This window comes from Octopus bimaculoides, chromosome 29 (genome assembly GCF_046866305.1).
Source record: "Octopus bimaculoides isolate indiv1 chromosome 29, ASM4686630v1, whole genome shotgun sequence".
Classification (NCBI taxonomy): domain Eukaryota; kingdom Metazoa; phylum Mollusca; class Cephalopoda; order Octopoda; family Octopodidae; genus Octopus; species Octopus bimaculoides.
In genome coordinates, this window is record NC_142956.1 from 15109354 (window position 1) to 15128090 (window position 18737).

The 18737-nt window shown below is 42.7% G+C and overlaps 1 protein-coding gene and 1 long non-coding RNA gene across 3 annotated transcripts in view; one reads left to right on the forward strand and one right to left on the reverse strand.

Annotated features, from left to right (window-relative positions):
* LOC106867473 (protein AATF) overlaps positions 1 to 12588 on the forward strand; it is a 29759-nt gene extending 17171 nt beyond the window's left edge. Inside the window, exons 9-13 of one of the 2 annotated variants that reach the window (XM_014912356.3) lie at positions 767 to 871; positions 4148 to 4293; positions 5252 to 5332; positions 11187 to 11258; positions 12391 to 12588. In XM_014912356.3, coding sequence (XP_014767842.1) covers positions 767 to 871; positions 4148 to 4293; positions 5252 to 5332; positions 11187 to 11258; positions 12391 to 12442 — 456 coding nt within the window. In that variant the 3' untranslated portion in view covers positions 12443 to 12588. Of the gene's footprint in view, positions 1 to 766; positions 872 to 4147; positions 4294 to 5251; positions 5333 to 11186; positions 11263 to 12390 lie in introns of those variants that run through there. The other variant, XM_089345619.1, reaches the window with a different exon arrangement.
* LOC149130362 (uncharacterized) overlaps positions 1 to 18737 on the reverse strand; it is a 253238-nt gene that overhangs the window by 204326 nt on the left and 30175 nt on the right. The gene's annotated exons all lie outside the window — the stretch shown is intronic.

Consider the following 18737-nt stretch of genomic DNA (forward strand, 5'->3'; position numbering starts at 1 on the left):
ATCATCATGAATATACAGACATACACACACACACAAGCATATGCACACATCATCATCATGATGTATACACACGTGTGTTATTTGTAAATAATAATAACACTTATAAGTTTACAGCATCTTCTGAAGGAGTTACCTCAATCCTATAAATATTATTATTATTATTATTATTATTATTATTCTTCCAATTCTTCTTCTTCTTCTTCTTCTTCTTCTTCTTCCAATTCTTCTTCTTCTTCTTCTTCCAATTCTTCTTCTTCTTCCAATTCTTCTTCTAATTCTTCTTCTTCTTCTTCTACACCACAGAATTGTCAAAATGGCTAGCTGGCAGAATTGTTAGCACACTGGATGAAACGCTTACAAGTATTTCGCCCATCGCTGTGTTCTGAGTTTAAATTCTGCTACGGTCAACTTTACCTTTCGTCCTTTCGGGGTCGATAAATTTTTGATTCTACCTCTATTGCAGGGGTCAGCTAACCAGGGTAAATTATCCCAAGTGGGGTAAAAATGAAATTTTTAGGGGTGATGAGGACAGAAATTCTTCTTCTGGCAGCACTGTATCTGTCCAATGTAATGGACATATAAACAGATTCAATCAACCTTTTGAATTCAAAGAATCTCATTTTCTTCCTTTCAAATTAAGGGGGTAACATTGATTAAATAAATATATTTTGGGTTAATTGCTTGAAATTCCTCGACCCCTGCTCTATTGGATCTTTCTGTATATAGGCATGTCTTGTTTATACACCAGTTGTGTTCCTATTTCCAGGTTTTATATGACAAAGAACGGCTAATAAAACGCACCCAGATTCAACGGTCATCATACAAGATCTATGGTCAGCCCGACAAGGAAGAGTCCATCACGGATGACAGGGTAAGTACTTAGCCTTAGTTCCTCTCACTTTAACCATTTCATTGGTGGTTGGTCATCTACTGACGTCCCAGGGCTCAATATCAGATTAAGATATTAAAATCTGTTGGGGGACATAAATGCTGGGTAACAGCTCCTCTGACAGGTGTTTCTGTTTGTAGATGGTATGGACTATTAATTCTACATTATCTCAGTCTGCTTGTTGATAAACACAGTCATGTAGATTGTGTTTTATACATGCATGATGTGTGTGTATATAGGCACAAGCATGGCTGTCTGATAAAAATTTTGCTTCTCAACCACATGGTTCCGGGCTCAGTCCCACTGCATACCACTTAAGCCAAGTGTCTTCTTGGGCTTCAGGCTGACTAAAGCCTTGTGAATGAATTTGGTAGACTGGAAACTGAAAGAAGCCCACCATCATCATCATCGTCATCTTTTAACATCCGCTTTCCATGCTGGCATGGGCTGCATGGTTTGATTGAGGACTGGTAAGGTTTCTAAAGCTGGATGCCCTTCCTATCACCAATCATTCTGAGAGTGTAGTGGGTACTTTTTATGTGCCACCGGCACAGGGGCCAGTCAGGCAGCACTGGCACTGACCACACCCAAATGGTACTTTTTACATGCTACTGGCACGAGAGCTAATCAGGTGGCACTGGCAATGACCATGCTCAAATGGTGCTTTTTACGTGCTACCACCACGAGACCAGTCGGGCAGCACTGGCATCGGCCACGCTTGTATGGTGCTTTTTATGTGCCACCAGCATGGGAGCCAGTCCAGTGGGACAGGCATCAACCACGCTTGAATGGTGCTTTTTCAGTGCCACCAGCACAGGTACCAGTCATGCGGTACTGGCATCAGCCACGACAATGACTTCACTTGATTCAACAGGTCTTCTCAAGCACAGCATATTGCCCAATGATTGAAGTATACTCTTAAATGGGCCGGTTGTGTGACACTGGTGTTAGCCACGGCTATGATCTCACTTCACTTGCCAAGTCTTCTCAATCGTTTAACATCCTCTTCCCTTGCTGGCATGGGTTGGATGGTTTTACAGGAACTAGCCAGGCAGAAGACTGCACCAGACTTCTGTGACTGTTTTAGCATAGCTTTTACAGCTGGATGCTCTTCCTAACACCAACCTCCCAGCAGAGTGGACCGAGTGCTTTTTACGTGGCACCAGCACAGGCAAGGTCAATTTTGACATGGGTTTTACTGCTGGATGCACTCCCAAACAGCAACCACTTTGCAGTGTGGACTGGATGCTTTTTCCATAGCACCAGCATGGTCACTAAGAAACTTGCACGACAAACATCTTTTGAGAGAGGAATGTCATTGGCAGAGACGATCCTGTGTCAGATGATGAAAGGCTAGAAGGTGACAGCGAGACAGAAACAGGTGTCTTGCTGTAGAGGAGGAACATGTAGAGAGAGATAGAATTAACAAGAATGAGGGCAGATGCAGGTGTCTTGCTGTAGAGGAGGAACATGTAGAGAGAGATAGAATTAACAAGAATTGGCCATGTTGTTGTTGTCATTGTTGCTGTAATACTTGAAATTAGCCTGATCCATCAGGCCTATACTGTTGAAAACCTCTTCCATTCCGATAATTCAGATAATATCCAGTCCCAATCTCATAATTCAGTTGATATCCTGTCCCAATTTTGCATCATTCATTTGATATCCTTTCCTGATCCCATACTCCACCTCATATCCTGTCCGTTATCACATGCTGCAGTTTATATCCCATTGTAATACCATTTTCTTCACATGTAATACCAATTCTACTTCATTTCTTACTAAACACTGCCAGTACCGCCTGACTGGCCTTCGAGCGGGTGACACGTAAAAGCACCCACTACACTCTCGGAGTGGTTGGCATTAGGAAGGGCATCCAGCTGTAGAAACTCTGCCAAATCAGATTGGAGCCTGGTGTAGCCATCTGGTTTCACCAGTCCTCAGTCAAATCGTCCAACCCATGCTAGCATGGAAAGCGGACGTTAAACGACGATGATGATGAGGACAGATGCAGGTGTCCTGATGTAAAGGAGATACATGGTTACCTAGCCAGAAGGAAGAGCAAGAAAGAGGGAACAATACACACACACACACACACACACACACACACACACACACACACACATACCTGAATGGCTCCTGTGCCAATAGCATGTGTGTGTGTGTCCCTGCTCAGTAATCAATGTTGATTGTTTGCATCCTGGTAACTTAGCAGTTTGGCAAAAGGGGTTCGATATAATGATTCCCAGGCTTTAACAAAAACTACTGTGGTTAATTCATTCGACTAAAACCCTTTAAGGCATGGCTGTAGTTCAATGACTGAAACAAGTAAAAAAGAAGATATCATAGAGGTAATAGTTGAAATATTTTCCATCACTTTCTCTGTCTGTCTGTCTATTTGTTTATTTATCTTTCTTTGTTTTTATCAATCCATCTATCTTTGGACAAAATGCTTAAAAGTATTTTGCCTGTTGTTATGTCCTGAGTTCAAATACTTCCAAGATCAGCTTTACCTTTCATCTATTTGGGGTCGATCAAAAAAGTACCAGTTGAACACTGGGGTTGATGTAATCGAGTCATCTCTTCCCCCAAAATTGCTGCCATTATTTCATCATCATCGTTTAACATCAGCTTTCCATGCTAGCATGGGTTGGACGATTTGACTGAGGACTGGTGAAACCGGATGGCAACACCAGGCTCCAATCTAATTTGGCAAAGTTTCTACAGCTGAATGCCCTTCCTAACGCCAACCACTCAGAGAATGTAGTGGGTGCTTTTACGTGTCACCCGCATGAAGGCTAGTCAGGCGGTACTGGCAACGGCCATGCTCAAAATGGTGTCTTTTATGTGCCACCTGCACAGGAGCCAGTCCGGGGGCACTGGCAACGATCTCGCTCGAAAATCCTACGAAGGCCAGTCATGCGGTACTGGCAACGGTCACTTTCTCTTGGAAAAAAAAACAACAACAAAAGAATTAAATAATGAAAGCATTTAAACAAAAGTATAATAGTGTTTAAATTCTGCCTTACATATTTGTGAAGAATAAAAAGTTTAGGAAGGTATAACAATGCAATATAGAACAAAAAATGGACTGTATACCTGTTGTAACTTGGTAAACTGTAGTCCGATGATATTTCGGAATTAGAATTCCTTCTTCAGATCTTATTTGCTGGAGTCTCCGAAACAATACACAATGCTTCAAGCGAACTACAATACTCTCCTATCTCGCTGCCATTATTGTTATTATTATTATTACAGGATGATTCTGTAGCTATCAGCAAAGAAGCACAAGACAAGAACACACGAGAAACAGAGATCTTTGATGATACAGACTTTTACCATTTGTTACTTCAAGATTTCATTCGGAAAAAGTCAATGACTGGTAATGCAAGTTCAGTAAACAGGTAGGTAAACAGTTAGTTAACTTCATGGCTGAGGCCACAAAAGTTTTTCTGTCTGTCAGTCTCTCTCTCTCCTCTCTCTTTTGCTTTTCTCTCTCTTTCTCTGTGTCACTTCTCTCTCAATTTGAAATGGTCTCTTCATATATGTTTCTGGACATTATGAAACAACCAGTACATACGCACTCTCTCTCTCTCTCACTCTCACACACACGCGCGCGCACACAGCACTACACTACTTCATTGTACACCATATAAAACATTCACTGATAATTGGTGTAACAATGATGGTTTTACATTTGACGGATATTTGTCCTCATCTTGTTTGTTGTTAACACGTCGTTTCGGCTGATATACCCTCCAGTCTTCATCAGGTGTCTTGGGGAAATTTCAGCAAAGGAAAACTTATTGCTTGGCAAGAAGTGAAGATACATCCTGTTCTCTGGTGCCTCTCAAGTCTCTGCAGTTGTTCTTGGGGTGAATTTGCTTTAATCTTAATATTAAGAAAATGGTGCACAGAACATTTGATTAAGTTTGTGATATGGCATGATATCGATGTAAGCTGATTGGTTGATAATCAAGACAGACAGCATGACTAAAACGTGATCGAGGCATGGTATGGACCTGACAACTGAGAATTTGTGGTTCAAATCTAGGTCTCACTTCAAATATATACGAGGAGGTGCTGAAAAATCAGGAACTTTTGTTCCTGGCTTTAAGATTATTGTGGAAGGCCTGGTTGGAGGCCCAACCTTCCTAGTTTTTTTTACAGGGCTTAGAAAAACTGAAGGACCACTGCAATAAGTATGTGAATCTGAGGGAGGAATATGTTGAATAAAATCATAATTAATTTATTCTCCTGTATTTTCTTTCAATCAAAACCAGGAACTTTTCAGTACACACTCATATTTATATATGTATGTATGTTTGTACACATTTATTCATTGCATTTCGTTTATTCCAGGCAATACCAAGAGATTCAACAACTCCGTGACAAGAAGAAAAGGAAAGTTGACCCAAGGGCCAGCAAGGGAAGAAAACTCAGGTGAGTTTCGTTGCTACAGCTGTTGCTTAGTTCCCACGTCAACTCTAATTAAGTAGTCCTTTCATTAAAGGTGTCCCCGGCTTTGACCAACCCTTCAGACTTTATCTAGACTCTACTGACTGCATGCTTCAAGTTTAGTTACACTGCATGACATCTTGGGGGCAAATATCGTCTATCATAGCTTTGGATCAACCATTGCCTTGTGAGTCGTGTTGGTAGACGGAAACTGAAAGAAGCTCTTCATATGTGTTTGTATGTGTGTGTATATATATATATATATATATATATATACATATATATATATGTGTGTGTGTGTATATAAATATATACATGTATGTGTATATAGACAGATAGATTTGGTGATGCTAACAAGAACTAAGAATTCAAAACACAAGGACTGACACCATCATCATCATCATCATCGTTGTCGTTTTACGTCTGCTTTCCATGCTAGCATGGGTTGGACGATTTGACTGAGGACTGGTGAAACCAGATGGCTACACCAGGCTGCAATCGGACTTGGCAGAGTTTCTACAGCTGGATGCCCTTCCTAACGCCAACCACTCCGAGAGTGTAGTGGGTGCTTTTACGTGCCACCGGCACGAATGCCAGTCAGGCGGTACTGGCAACGGCCGCGCTCGAAATGGTGTATTTTACGTGCCACCTGCACAGGAGCCAGTCCAGCGGCACTGGCAACGATCTCGCTCGAATTGACATTGGCATTTATCACTTGATAAGTGTCAACACACAAATTCTCAACCTTTGAGTCACCCTGTATCTTCTGCCAATTATTAATAAGAAACACACACACACATATATATAATTGACCAGACTATTGAATATAGTTATACACTGCTGGTCACAATGCGATTCCTTAGATTGTTGTAGCCTTCAAATCATGCCACCCTGTTGGCTTGGAATGCAGGTCAACATTCCCTCTGAACGGAATGCCAGTTGGTCACAGAGTTACCCATTTATAGATGAGCAGACTGGAGCAACGTGAAATGAAGTGTTTTGCTCCAGGCACAGTGCACCACCAGTCGGGGAATCAGAACCACGATCTTCAGATCCTGAGTGCAACGCCCTAACCACTGGGCCATGTGCCTTCACATACACTCATACCCTTTTCTCTTTTACTTGTTTCAGTCATTTGACTGCGGCCATGCTGGAGCACCGCCTTTAGTCAAGCAAATCGCCCCCAGGACTTATTCCTTGGAAACCTAGTACTTATTCTATCGGTCTCTTTTTGCCGAACTGCTAAGTTACGGGTACGTAAACACACCAGCATCGGTTGTCAAGCGATGATGGGGGGTCAAACACAGACACAAAAACACACATATATATATATATATATATATATATATATATATATATATATATATATATATATAAAAATGAGAATGTGTGTCTGTCTGTCTGTATGTATGTCTGTCTGTCTGTCTGTCTGTGTGAATCCCTAAAACTCGAGAACTACGCAACCAATTTCATTCAAATTTTACAGATGCCTTACTTAGGGTTCCAGTTGTGTTTTAGTCAAAAAAAATGTTAACTCCTTGCAGAGTTCGAGTCCACAGCAACATAATATCTCCTCCACTATTTAAGTATTACGTGTCAAAAGTGAAACAAAAACACTCATGTCAAATACTTTCACTTTAAAAATGAAACTATTCTACTAACTGAAACAATCACATTTCGATACTGTAATGACAGATACTTTCAGAGAGAGAGAGAAAGAGAGAAAAAGAGAGAGAGAGAGAGATGTATATGTATACATACAGATGTATATGTATACATATAGATGTATATGTACACGTTATTCCACTAACTGAAACAATCACATTTCGATACTGTAATGACAGATACTTTCAGAGAAAGAGAAAGAGAGAAAGAGATGTATATGTATATATATACATGTATATGTACACGTATATGCATATATATATATAGATAGATATAGAGAGAGATCTATATGCATACATGTATATGTATACACATGTGTAGATGTATATATATATATATATATATATATATATATATATAGATGTACATGTAATATGTACACATATATACATATATATACATGCATACAGATATCTATACATATATGCACCCATCACACACAAACACACACATTAGTCATTTGTTTTCTTATCCAAAACTACGTCAAAAGTACTGAACGGATCTTTATGAAATTTGGAAATTATATTCTATGTATAACGGCCATAACTCCCATGAAAATTCATATATTTTTGATGTTGATGAAATTTTAACCCGAACATAACAGATGAGCATTATTTGTAATTCAACGGTACAACAGTGTAAGACTACCCTTTCAGATAAACTTTCATTGTGATTTCTGCAATGTGGTGCATAAATTGTCAAGTAAATGAGACGCATCTTTGCCTCCACTGATTCACTTGCAAAGTGTTGAGTAAAATTATTTCGTTGCAGACCTCCTTTGGGTCTTTTTATTATCACTACGACACACATAGTCCCCAGTTGGTAACATTGATTTCAAGGCCCTCCTAGATGAGAGACTGGCATTCCACTTAATGTCTATGTTCCATGCTGGCATGGATTGGAGAATTATTAATGTAGAAATATGGTATCGTAGCTACTAACAGTTGAGGGTTGCGTAGTCTAGACGGCGTTTTTAGATTTCATTATTCTCTTTAACCCGGGCGAAGCCGGGTATTTCTGCTAGTATATATATATATATATACGACGGGCTTCTTTCAGTTTCTGTCTACCAAATCCACTCACAAGGCTTTGGTTGGCCCGAGGCTATAGTAGAAGACACTTGCCCAAGGTGCCACGCAGTGGGACTGAACCCGGAACCATGTGGTTGGTAAGTAAGCTACTTACCACACAGCCACTCCTACGCCTATGTATGTCTTTGTATTTGTTCCCCTCCATTGCTTGACAGCTCTTATGTTGGTTTGTTTACATTCCCATAACTTGCTGGTTTAGCAAAGGAGTCCACTAGAGTACGTACCAGTCTTAAAGAAACAAGTACCGGAGTTGATTTGTTAAACTCAGCCGTTCAAGGTTGTGCCCCAGCATGGCCACAACCCGATAACTAAAACAAGTAAAAGGTAAAAGATCTGATCTGTAGATCACCTGCAAATGTGTAGCTGGTGAACTAGTGGGGTCATGAGAGGATCAGTCAAAACACTTCGCAGTTTCTATGCTGGCCTCGTGTGTTCTGGGTTCAGTCCCTGCTGAGGTTGACTTTGCTTTCTTCCTCCTGGGGTCGATACCTAACGAACCATTAACATTTAAACTGGCCATATCTGTCCCCAATATTCTACATGGTTTATGTTTGAACCAGCTGATCTAGCTTCTCACACCTATCATACAATGTCATTCTAAAAATAAATGATCACCAGTAGTGGCTGTGTGGTAAGTAGCTTGTTTACCAACCACATGGTTCCGGGTTCAGTCCCACTGCATGGCATCTTGGGCAAGTGTCTTCTACTATAGCCTCGGGTCGACCAAAGCCTTGTGAGTGGATTTGGTAGACGGAAACTGAAAGAAGCCTGTCATAGTGACTGTGTGGTAAGTAGCTTGTTTACCAACCACATGGTTCCGGGTTCAGTCCCACTGCATGGCATCTTGGGCAAGTGTCTTCTACTATAGCCTCGGGCCGACCAAAGCCTTGTGAGTGGATTTGGTAGACGGAAACTGAAAGAAGCCTGTCATAGTGGCTGTGTGGTAAGTAGCTTGTTTACCAACCACATGGTTCCGGGTTCAGTCCCACTGCATGGCATCTTGGGCAAGTGTCTTCTACTATAGCCTCGGGCCGACCAAAGCCTTGTGAGTGGATTTGGTAGACGGAAACTGAAAGAAGCCTGTCATAGTGGCTGTGTGGTAAGTAGCTTGTTTACCAACCACATGGTTCCGGGTTCAGTCCCACTGCATGGCATCTTGGGCAAGTGTCTTCTACTATAGCCTCGGGCCGACCAAAGCCTTGTGAGTGGATTTGGTAGACGGAAACTGAAAGAAGCCTGTCATAGTGGCTGTGTGGTAAGTAGCTTGTTTACCAACCACATGGTTCCGGGTTCAGTCCCACTGCATGGCATCTTGGGCAAGTGTCTTCTACTATAGCCTCGGGCCGACCAAAGCCTTGTGAGTGGATTTGGTAGACGGAAACTGAAAGAAGCCTGTCATAGTGGCTGTGTGGTAAGTAGCTTGTTTACCAACCACATGGTTCCGGGTTCAGTCCCACTGCATGGCATCTTGGGCAAGTGTCTTCTACTATAGCCTCGGGCCGACCAAAGCCTTGTGAGTGGATTTGGTAGACGGAAACTGAAAGAAGCCTGTCATAGTGGCTGTGTGGTAAGTAGCTTGTTTACCAACCACATGGTTCCGGGTTCAGTCCCACTGCATGGCATCTTGGGCAAGTGTCTTCTACTATAGTCTCGGGCCGACCAAAGCCTTGTGAGTGGATTTGGTAGACGGAAACTGAAAGAAGCCTGTCATAGTGGCTGTGTGGTAAGTAGCTTGTTTACCAACCACATGGTTCCGGGTTCAGTCCCACTGCATGGCATCTTGGGCAAGTGTCTTCTACTATAGCCTCGGGCCGACCAAAGCCTTGTGAGTGGATTTGGTAGACGGAAACTGAAAGAAGCCTGTCATAGTGGCTGTGTGGTAAGTAGCTTGTTTACCAACCACATGGTTCCGGGTTCAGTCCCACTGCATGGCATCTTGGGCAAGTGTCTTCTACTATAGCCTCGGGCCGACCAAAGCCTTGTGAGTGGATTTGGTAGACGGAAACTGAAAGAAGCCTGTCATAGTGGCTGTGTGGTAAGTAGCTTGTTTACCAACCACATGGTTCCGGGTTCAGTCCCACTGCATGGCATCTTGGGCAAGTGTCTTCTACTATAGCCTCGGGCCGACCAAAGCCTTGTGAGTGGATTTGGTAGACGGAAACTGAAAGAAGCCTGTCATAGTGGCTGTGTGGTAAGTAGCTTGTTTACCAACCACATGGTTCCGGGTTCAGTCCCACTGCATGGCATCTTGGGCAAGTGTCTTCTACTATAGCCTCGGGCCGACCAAAGCCTTGTGAGTGGATTTGGTAGACGGAAACTGAAAGAAACCCGTCGTATATATGTATATATATATATATATATATATATATATATATATATATGTTTGTGTGTCTGTGTTTGTCCCTCCACCATTGCTTGACAACCGATGCCGGTGTGTTTACGTCCCCGTAACTTAGCAGTTCGGCAAAAAGGGACCGATAGAATAAGTACTAGGCTTACAAAGAATAAGTCCTGGAGTCGATTTGATTCGACTAAAGGCGGTGCTCCAGCATGGCCGCAGTCAAATGACTGAAACAAGTAAAAGAGTATCATTGAAATCCCAAAGCTATGAAATAAGCCATGGTTAATTTGAGGTGATGAAGCATGATCTTCGAATGTTGAGCCTCACAGAAGCGATGACTAGTAACCGAGACCTTTGGCGATATGCTGTGCTTGAGAAGACTCGCAAAGCCAAGTGAAGCTGTAGTCATGTCTGATGCCAGTGTCTTGTAAATGTCACCCGTGCTGGTGGCATGTGAAAAACGCCCATTGCACTCCTGGAATGGTTGGCATTAGGAAAGGCATCCAACAATAGAAACCATGCCGAATCAGAATGGAACCTGGTGCAGCTCTCTCACATACCACTAACAGTCTAACCCATGCCAGCATGGAAAGCAGATGCTAAATGATGATGATGATGAATGTGAATAAATAATCATTACATTTGACAGATGATAATATATTTGAATGTCTGTCTCTTTCATTTAGTTTCTCTCTCTCTCTCTATCTCTCTCTCTTACACACCTATCTTTATCTTCCTACAGGTATGATGTACATAAAAAACTCGTTAACTTCATGGGACCTATTGATCAGTCGAGCTGGACAGATGAAGCAAGGTGAGTTTGTGTTTCATTTAGTTGACAAGATGTATTGTTGCTTAAGTAGCTGAATATTCCACAGAGTATACCTGTAACACAATTCTCTATCAGAATCAGTGTGACAGAGTGAGAGACAAAGCCATCCCTTTCTAATAATAGGTACATTCCTTCTTGTATTGTGTTATTTCTTTACTACCCACAAGGGGCTACACACAGAGTGGACAAACAAAGACAGACAAACGGATTAAGTCGATTATATCGACCCCAGTGCGTAACTGGTACTTATTTAATCGACCTTGAAAGGATGAAAGGCAAAGTCGACCTCGGCGGAATTTGAACTCAGAACGTAGCGGCAGACGAAATACCGCTAAGCATTTCACCCGGCGTGCTATTGTGTAAAGGGCTCACTACCATCATTTTTCAGTGTCCTCTTTTCCATGCTGGCATGGGTTTGACTGGGGACTAGTGAGCCAGTTGGCTGCACAAGGCTCCAATCTGATCTACAGAGTTTCTACAGCTGGATGCCCTTCCTAATGCCAACCACTCCAAGAGTGTAGTGCGTGCTTTTACCTGCCACCGGCATGAGGGCCAGTCATGGCAACAGCCACGCCCAAATGGTGTTTTTATGTGTCACCTGCACAGGAGCCAGTCCAGCGGCACTGGCATCGCCCTCGCTAGAATGTTGTTTTCCATGTACCACCAGCACAAGTGCCAGTAAGGTGACACTGGTAACGATCACACCTGAATGGTGCTTTTTACGTGCCACTGCCACGAGGGCCACACGGCAGCCCTGGCAACGATCGCACTTGGATGGTGCTCTTAGCGTTCCACTAGCACAGATGCCAGTCATGGGATGTTGTCATCGAATTCGATTCCGATTTCACTTGCCTCAACAGGTCTTCACAAGCAGAGTTTAGTGTCCAATGAAAGAAAGGTACACCTAAGTGGGCTGGTTACACTACTGGCATAGGCCAACAGGTTATGGTCTCACTTGGCCTGCGGGTCTTCTCAAGCACAGCATATTTCCAAAGGTCTCGAAACAAATTAAAGAGAGTCTGGGAACTTTTTGAAACCACCTCGTAGATGGTAAACAAACTTGCTAAACATTATAAAAGAATGATTTCCATTTTTTTTTTTTCTTTCTTTACAGAGATGAACTCTATCGGTCACTATTTGGCCAGTACTACCAGAATGACCAGTGACCACAGGCTGTGCAGGACTTGAAACCTTGTCCAATGTGTATATGTTAATGGTAGAGGTGGGAGTGGTGACACTAACCATTGATGGTGGAAGCAATTAGTTTGTCCTAGACCTGACTGGTTGATCAATAAAAACATTTTAACATTCATTTACTTCTTGTTAATATTTAACCCTAGGTCAGCCCTAAACCAGCAGACCTTATGTGGATGTAAACTAGGGGCTTTTATGACCCAGAGCATCTTCAAATGACACCCATTTATTAGCATCGCATCAAGATTTTTAAGTTATTGAATTCCTTAAATTTCATTATTTTCTTTCAATAAAACAGCTTATGAGGAACAAGGCGTAATTAAAATTCTTTCTTCAGATATTCTTAGATGGAATCGCTGTTATAATCGGTTTTCCAATGGCTTTTATTTTTCCGGAAGTGTCACTGCTGAGACACTTCCGAAAAATAAAAAAAAACAGAAAAGCCGTTTGAAAACCGATTATAACAGCGACTCCATCTTAGAATATCTGGAAAGGCGGCGAGGTGGCAGAAACGTTAGCACGCTGGGCGAAATGCTTAGCGGTATCTCGTCTGCCGTTAAGTTTTGAGTTCAAATTCCGCCAAGGTCGACTTTGCCTTTCATCCTTTCGGGGTCGATAAATTAAGTACCAGTTACGTACTGGGGTTGATGTAATCGACTTAATACCTTTGTCTGTCCTTGTTTGTCCCCTCTATGTTTAGCCCCTTGTGGGCAATAAAGAAATAAGGAATTTTATTCCGAAATATTATCAGACTATGGATGACTAAATTACAACAGGTATATAGCCCATTGTTTGTATTATAATGCATTGTTGTACCATTCAAAACTTTTTATTCTCTACATATATATATGATCATAAGGGGAAATATTTCCTCCAATGCATAGATTTCATTTTGAAGTGCTCAGGATGTTAAACCTGAGGTGTTAAAATAATGCAGAAATAAGAATCAAAGCTAGACAAATCAAGTTCACATATACATTTATAAGGTCATTCTATCTTTAAATTTTCTTGCATTATGATACAAACTCTTATTTGTCAATCTTTCCACCCTGATGGAGGCAGCCAGTATTATGGGTAACGCTTATATGCATCCTCTACTGGTTGTGTATCCTTGACTTATTGCGTGTATGGTATATAAATGTATATGTATATCTATCTATCAGGTCATCCCATAAGTTTTGTCCGATTTTACCTTTTTTAAAATCGAATGAAATTTAAAAGTATTTTAGAGAGTCTAATCATCATCATCATCATCGTTTAACGTCTGCTTTCCATGCTAGCATGGGTTGGACGATTTGACTGAGGACTGGTGAAACCGGATGGCAACACCAGGCTCCAATCTAATTTGGCAGAGTTTCTACAGCTGGATGCCCTTCCTAACGCCAACCACTCAGAGAGTGTAGTGGGTGCTTTTACGTGTCACCCGCACAAAAACGGCCACGCTCGAAATGGTGTCTTTTATGTGCCACCCGCACGAAAACGGCCACGCTCGAAATGGTGTCTTTTATGTGCCACCCGCACAAGAGCCAGTCCAGGGGCACTGGCAACGATCTCACTCGAAAATCCTACAGGAGCCAGTCAGGCGGTACTGGCAACGGCCACACTCAAAATGGTGCATCTCATGTGCCACCCGCACAAGAGCCAGTCCAGGGGCACTGGCAACGATCTTACTTGGCTTGCCGGGTCTTCTCACGCACAGCACATTTCCAAAGGTCTCGGTCAGTAGTCATCGCCTCGGTGAGGCCCAGTGTACGAAGGTCTTGCCTCACCACCTCAGCCCAGGTCTTCCTGGGCCTACCTCTTCCACGGGTTCCCTCAACTGTTAGGGTGTGGCACTTTTTCACGCAGCTATCCTCATCCATTCTCACCACATGTCCATACCAGCGCAATCGTCTCTCTTGCACACCACAACTGATGCTTCTAATGTTCAGCTTTTCTCTCAAGATACTTACACTCTGACGGGTATTCACATTGACATTACACATCCAACGGAGCATATTGGCTTCATTCCTTGTGAGCTTACGTATGTCCTCAGCAGTTACAGCCCATGTTTCACTGCCATGTAGCATGGCTGTTCGTACGCATGCGTCATACAGTCTGCCTTTTACTCTGAGTGAGAGTCCCTTTGTCGCCAGCAGGGGTAAGAGCTCTCTAAACTTTGCCCAGGCTATTCTTATTCTAGCAGCTACACTTTCAGCTCAACATTTCCACCCCCCCCCCCCCACCACCAAGCAACCATCAGCACCACTACCACCACCAACACTACTACCACCTCAACATTTCCACCACCCCCACCACCACCAAGCAACCATCAGCACCACTACCACCACCAACACCACTACCACCTCAACATTTCCACCCCTCCCCCCACCACCAAGCAACCATCAGCACCTCTACCACCACCAACACCACTACCACCTCAACATTTCCACCCCCCCAGCACCACTACCACCACCAACACCACTACCACCTCAACATTTCCACCCTCCCAGCACCACTACCACCACCAACACCACTACCACCTCAACATTTCCACCCCACCACCACCAAGCAACCATCAGCACCACTACCACCACCAACACCACTACCACCTCAACATTTCCACCACCCCTCACCACCAAGCAACCATCAGCACCACTACCACCACTACCACCACCAACACCACTACCACCTCAACATTTCCACCCCCCACCACCACCAAGCAACCATCAGCACCACTACAACCACCAACACAACCACCACGACCACCACTACAACCATCAGCACCAAAATCACAACTACCTGCACTACCAACAACAACCACCACAACCACCACCACCGCCACCTCATTATTCCAACCACCACCAACACTCCAGCCACGCCCAGCTTACAACCACCACCTTCACAACTTCCACTATAACCACCAGTGTCACCAGCAGAAATTATATAAGATGGGAACAAATATGCTTTTGGGCCCTGGGAAGGAAATGAAGTCCTCTCAGCATTCAAAATCTGTGCTGAAGTTTGAAGGACACTAGCACATGCCCCCCTACAACATCAATGAGTTTCTCATTTTTTCCTTTATTCAGAAACAAACTATTTCGTTTTGCATGCTGATAGCACAAGGCTTGAAACTTTCCAGCATTAAACTGGATGCTATTCTTTTCAGCCCACTAGTATATTTCATCCAGCTCACATTATAGGTGCATTGTGTCTTCAGGGTTCCGTATTACCTGTGAGACTTTTGTGTCATCTGCATAACTTGTGACCGTGGCTCTCTGTGTGTCTGAGAGGGCCATTATGAACAGTAGAGGTCCCAAAAGAGTGCCTTTCGGAACACCACTCACTATTTGCATGTCATTGGAGGTGGCTCCATTGGCTACTACCACCTGACTTCTATCCCTCAGAAAGTCATGAAGCCATTTTCCCAATTTTCCTAGGATGCCGAGATCACGCAGTTTGTGACATATCATTCCATGATCGACTTTATCAAAGGCCTTTGCAAAGTCGGGATATATCACTTCCACATTTGAGTGGTTAAGTAGCTGTTTCAGCACCCAGTCATAGTGTTGTAAGAGCTAAGTCAGGCAGCTTTTTCCTGGTCAGAAACTATGTTGGGTGTCAGGTAGCAAGTAATTTTCTTCAAGGAAGGCGATTAGTTTTCTTCTGACTATTCGTTCCGTGACCTTGCTGATGTGCGAGGTCAGAGAGATAGGTCTGTAGTTCTTGGCCTCCGCTCTGCTACCTCCTTTATTAATAGGGCATATTTTCCCCTCCTTCAGTTTTCTTGGGAGTTTGCCAGATGCAAGGAAGCTCTGAAAGAGGGACTGCAGTGGTCTTGCTAGGACTCGTTTACATACCTTTAGAAGGAATGCTGGGAATATTTATTTATATATATATATATATTTATATTTATTTATATATATTTATTTATATATATATTTATTTATATTTATATATTTATTTATATATATATTTATTTATATTTATATATTTATTTATATATATATATATTTATTTATATTTATATATTTATTTATATATAGTGTAGTATATTGCCACTTAAGTGTGGCTGACCCCTAGGGGTGGATGTTACTGTTGCTTTTAGCCCCAGGAGGACATCTCCTCCAGCTGGCTTATCGACACACTACTGTGTCCTGTTTGCCAAGGGAAGTTATCCCTCTCTTTTTCCACCTCGTATTTCCTCTCTTTCTCTTTTCCCCTGTTGCTCACCTATTCTTCTACTTCCTCCCTTTGTTTGTCCCTCTACCACTCTCTCTACCGGCATGGTCACATGCTTCCGGTCAATAATCCTTTCCTTCCTTGGCTTTCGCCAAGCAACGCACGCACCACTTTGTCTCTCTCGGGTTCGTGCCTCATCGCGTTCATACACACATAATTTTTTTCGTCTGGCCATAAAGCCTTTTCTGTTTGTTTTCCTGTCTTGTTTTTTGTCCACCGCTACATTCCTCTATGGCTAGATTTAATTTGCATATACAAATTTAATCTGCGATCCATGGGACGAGCCGTTTTAACGATGCGTCCTGCCCAAGCTCGTCGAAACGCCGGTGTTAAAACGTGGGTAGCTGATGAAGTAGAATGTTCTCTATGTGGCTCGTGTGTTCTCGTCTACGTTTGTTTGCAATGTCCTGTACCCAGATATGCACCTATACATACAGGTGGATGTCGGTATGCACATACCTGTATGTATATATGCATATACTCATTTACTATTTGTTTTTACATGATTGAACGCAGCGCCTTCCAACTGTAAGTAGTTTTCGTAAACTCATATCCTCCGACGCTACTCTATCTCTTTCTCTTTCTTTGTTCCCCCTCTCGTTCTTCCTCCTTACTATTACGTATCTCGCTTTACCCCTCTCGTTCTTCCTCTGTTACTACTACGTACCTCTTTTTCCCACTCGTATTTCCTCTCTTTCTCTTTTCCCCTGTTGCTCACCTATTCTTCTACTTCCTCCCTTTGTTTCTCCCTCTACCACTCTCACTACCGGCATGGTCACATGCTTCCGGTCAATAATCCTTTCCTTCCTTGGCTTTCGCCAAGCAACGCACGCACCACTTTGTCTCTCTTGGGTTCGTGCCTCATTGCGTTCATACACACATAATTTTTTTCCTCTGGCCGTAAAGCCTTTTCTGTTTGTTTTCCTGTCTTGTTTTTTGTCCGCCACTACATTCCTCCATGGCTAGATTTAATTTGCGTATACAAATTTAATCTGTGATCCATGGGACGAGCCGTTTTAACGATGCGTCCTGCCCAAGCATGTCGAAACGCCGGTGTTAAAACGTGGGTAGCTGATGAAGTAGAATGTTCTCTATGTGGCTCGTGTGTTCTCGTCTACGTTTGTTTGCAATGTCCTGTACCCAGATATGCACCTATACATACAGGTGGATGTCGGTATGCACATACCTGTACGTATATATGCATATACTCATTTACTATTTGTTTATATATATATATTGATTTATATATATATATATATATTTATTTATATATGTAGTGAAACTACCTACCGCCATTACATACAATCTTCTCATTTAAATATAAATAAATGCGAGCGTAGTAGAGAACCCATTCCTTGTCATCACGTGACTGATCATTATTCGAATCGGCAACTTCTTCGAACCGTTCCCGCCAGAACGCAAACTGACCAATCACGGCCCCTAATAAGGTCACGTGATAGAGTATATTTCTACCATCTGGTGAGCCAATAGTTTGTTATAAATAGCTTTAACTCGGCGGCCAAATTTGTCTCGGTCCAGTTTCTCTTTGAGAACTGTTCCGTGTACCACACGACAGCAGCAGCAGTTCCAGCGACCACTTCAACAGCTTCGTCCAGCCACGATGACCACCGCCGTCGCCACTTCAGCAACAAGAGTCTACGACTACTATCCAGCATCATCGTCATGACCAACACGATTCTACGATTACTACAACCGAGCATCAATCTCCACCAGCGTCAACACGACTTACTATGTACACCACACCAAACTACCGCGGCACATCTCTCTCTTCGATTCTGTTAGGTGACTCAGCTTCACCACGGTAAATAAACAGACAAGAGTTCTTAAACAGACAAGAAATTCTCAGCCAGCGACGAACATCTGTATAACAAGAATCACGGCCCGGCATCGATGCCACGACATCACAACTAGTGATCAGCTCTGCCAAAACTCAGCCAACTCACTTCACATACAGATTCATATTATTGTGTACCCAAGAACTGGTATAATTGTTCACGTGTCATTTACTGACTTTCTTTTTCTCTG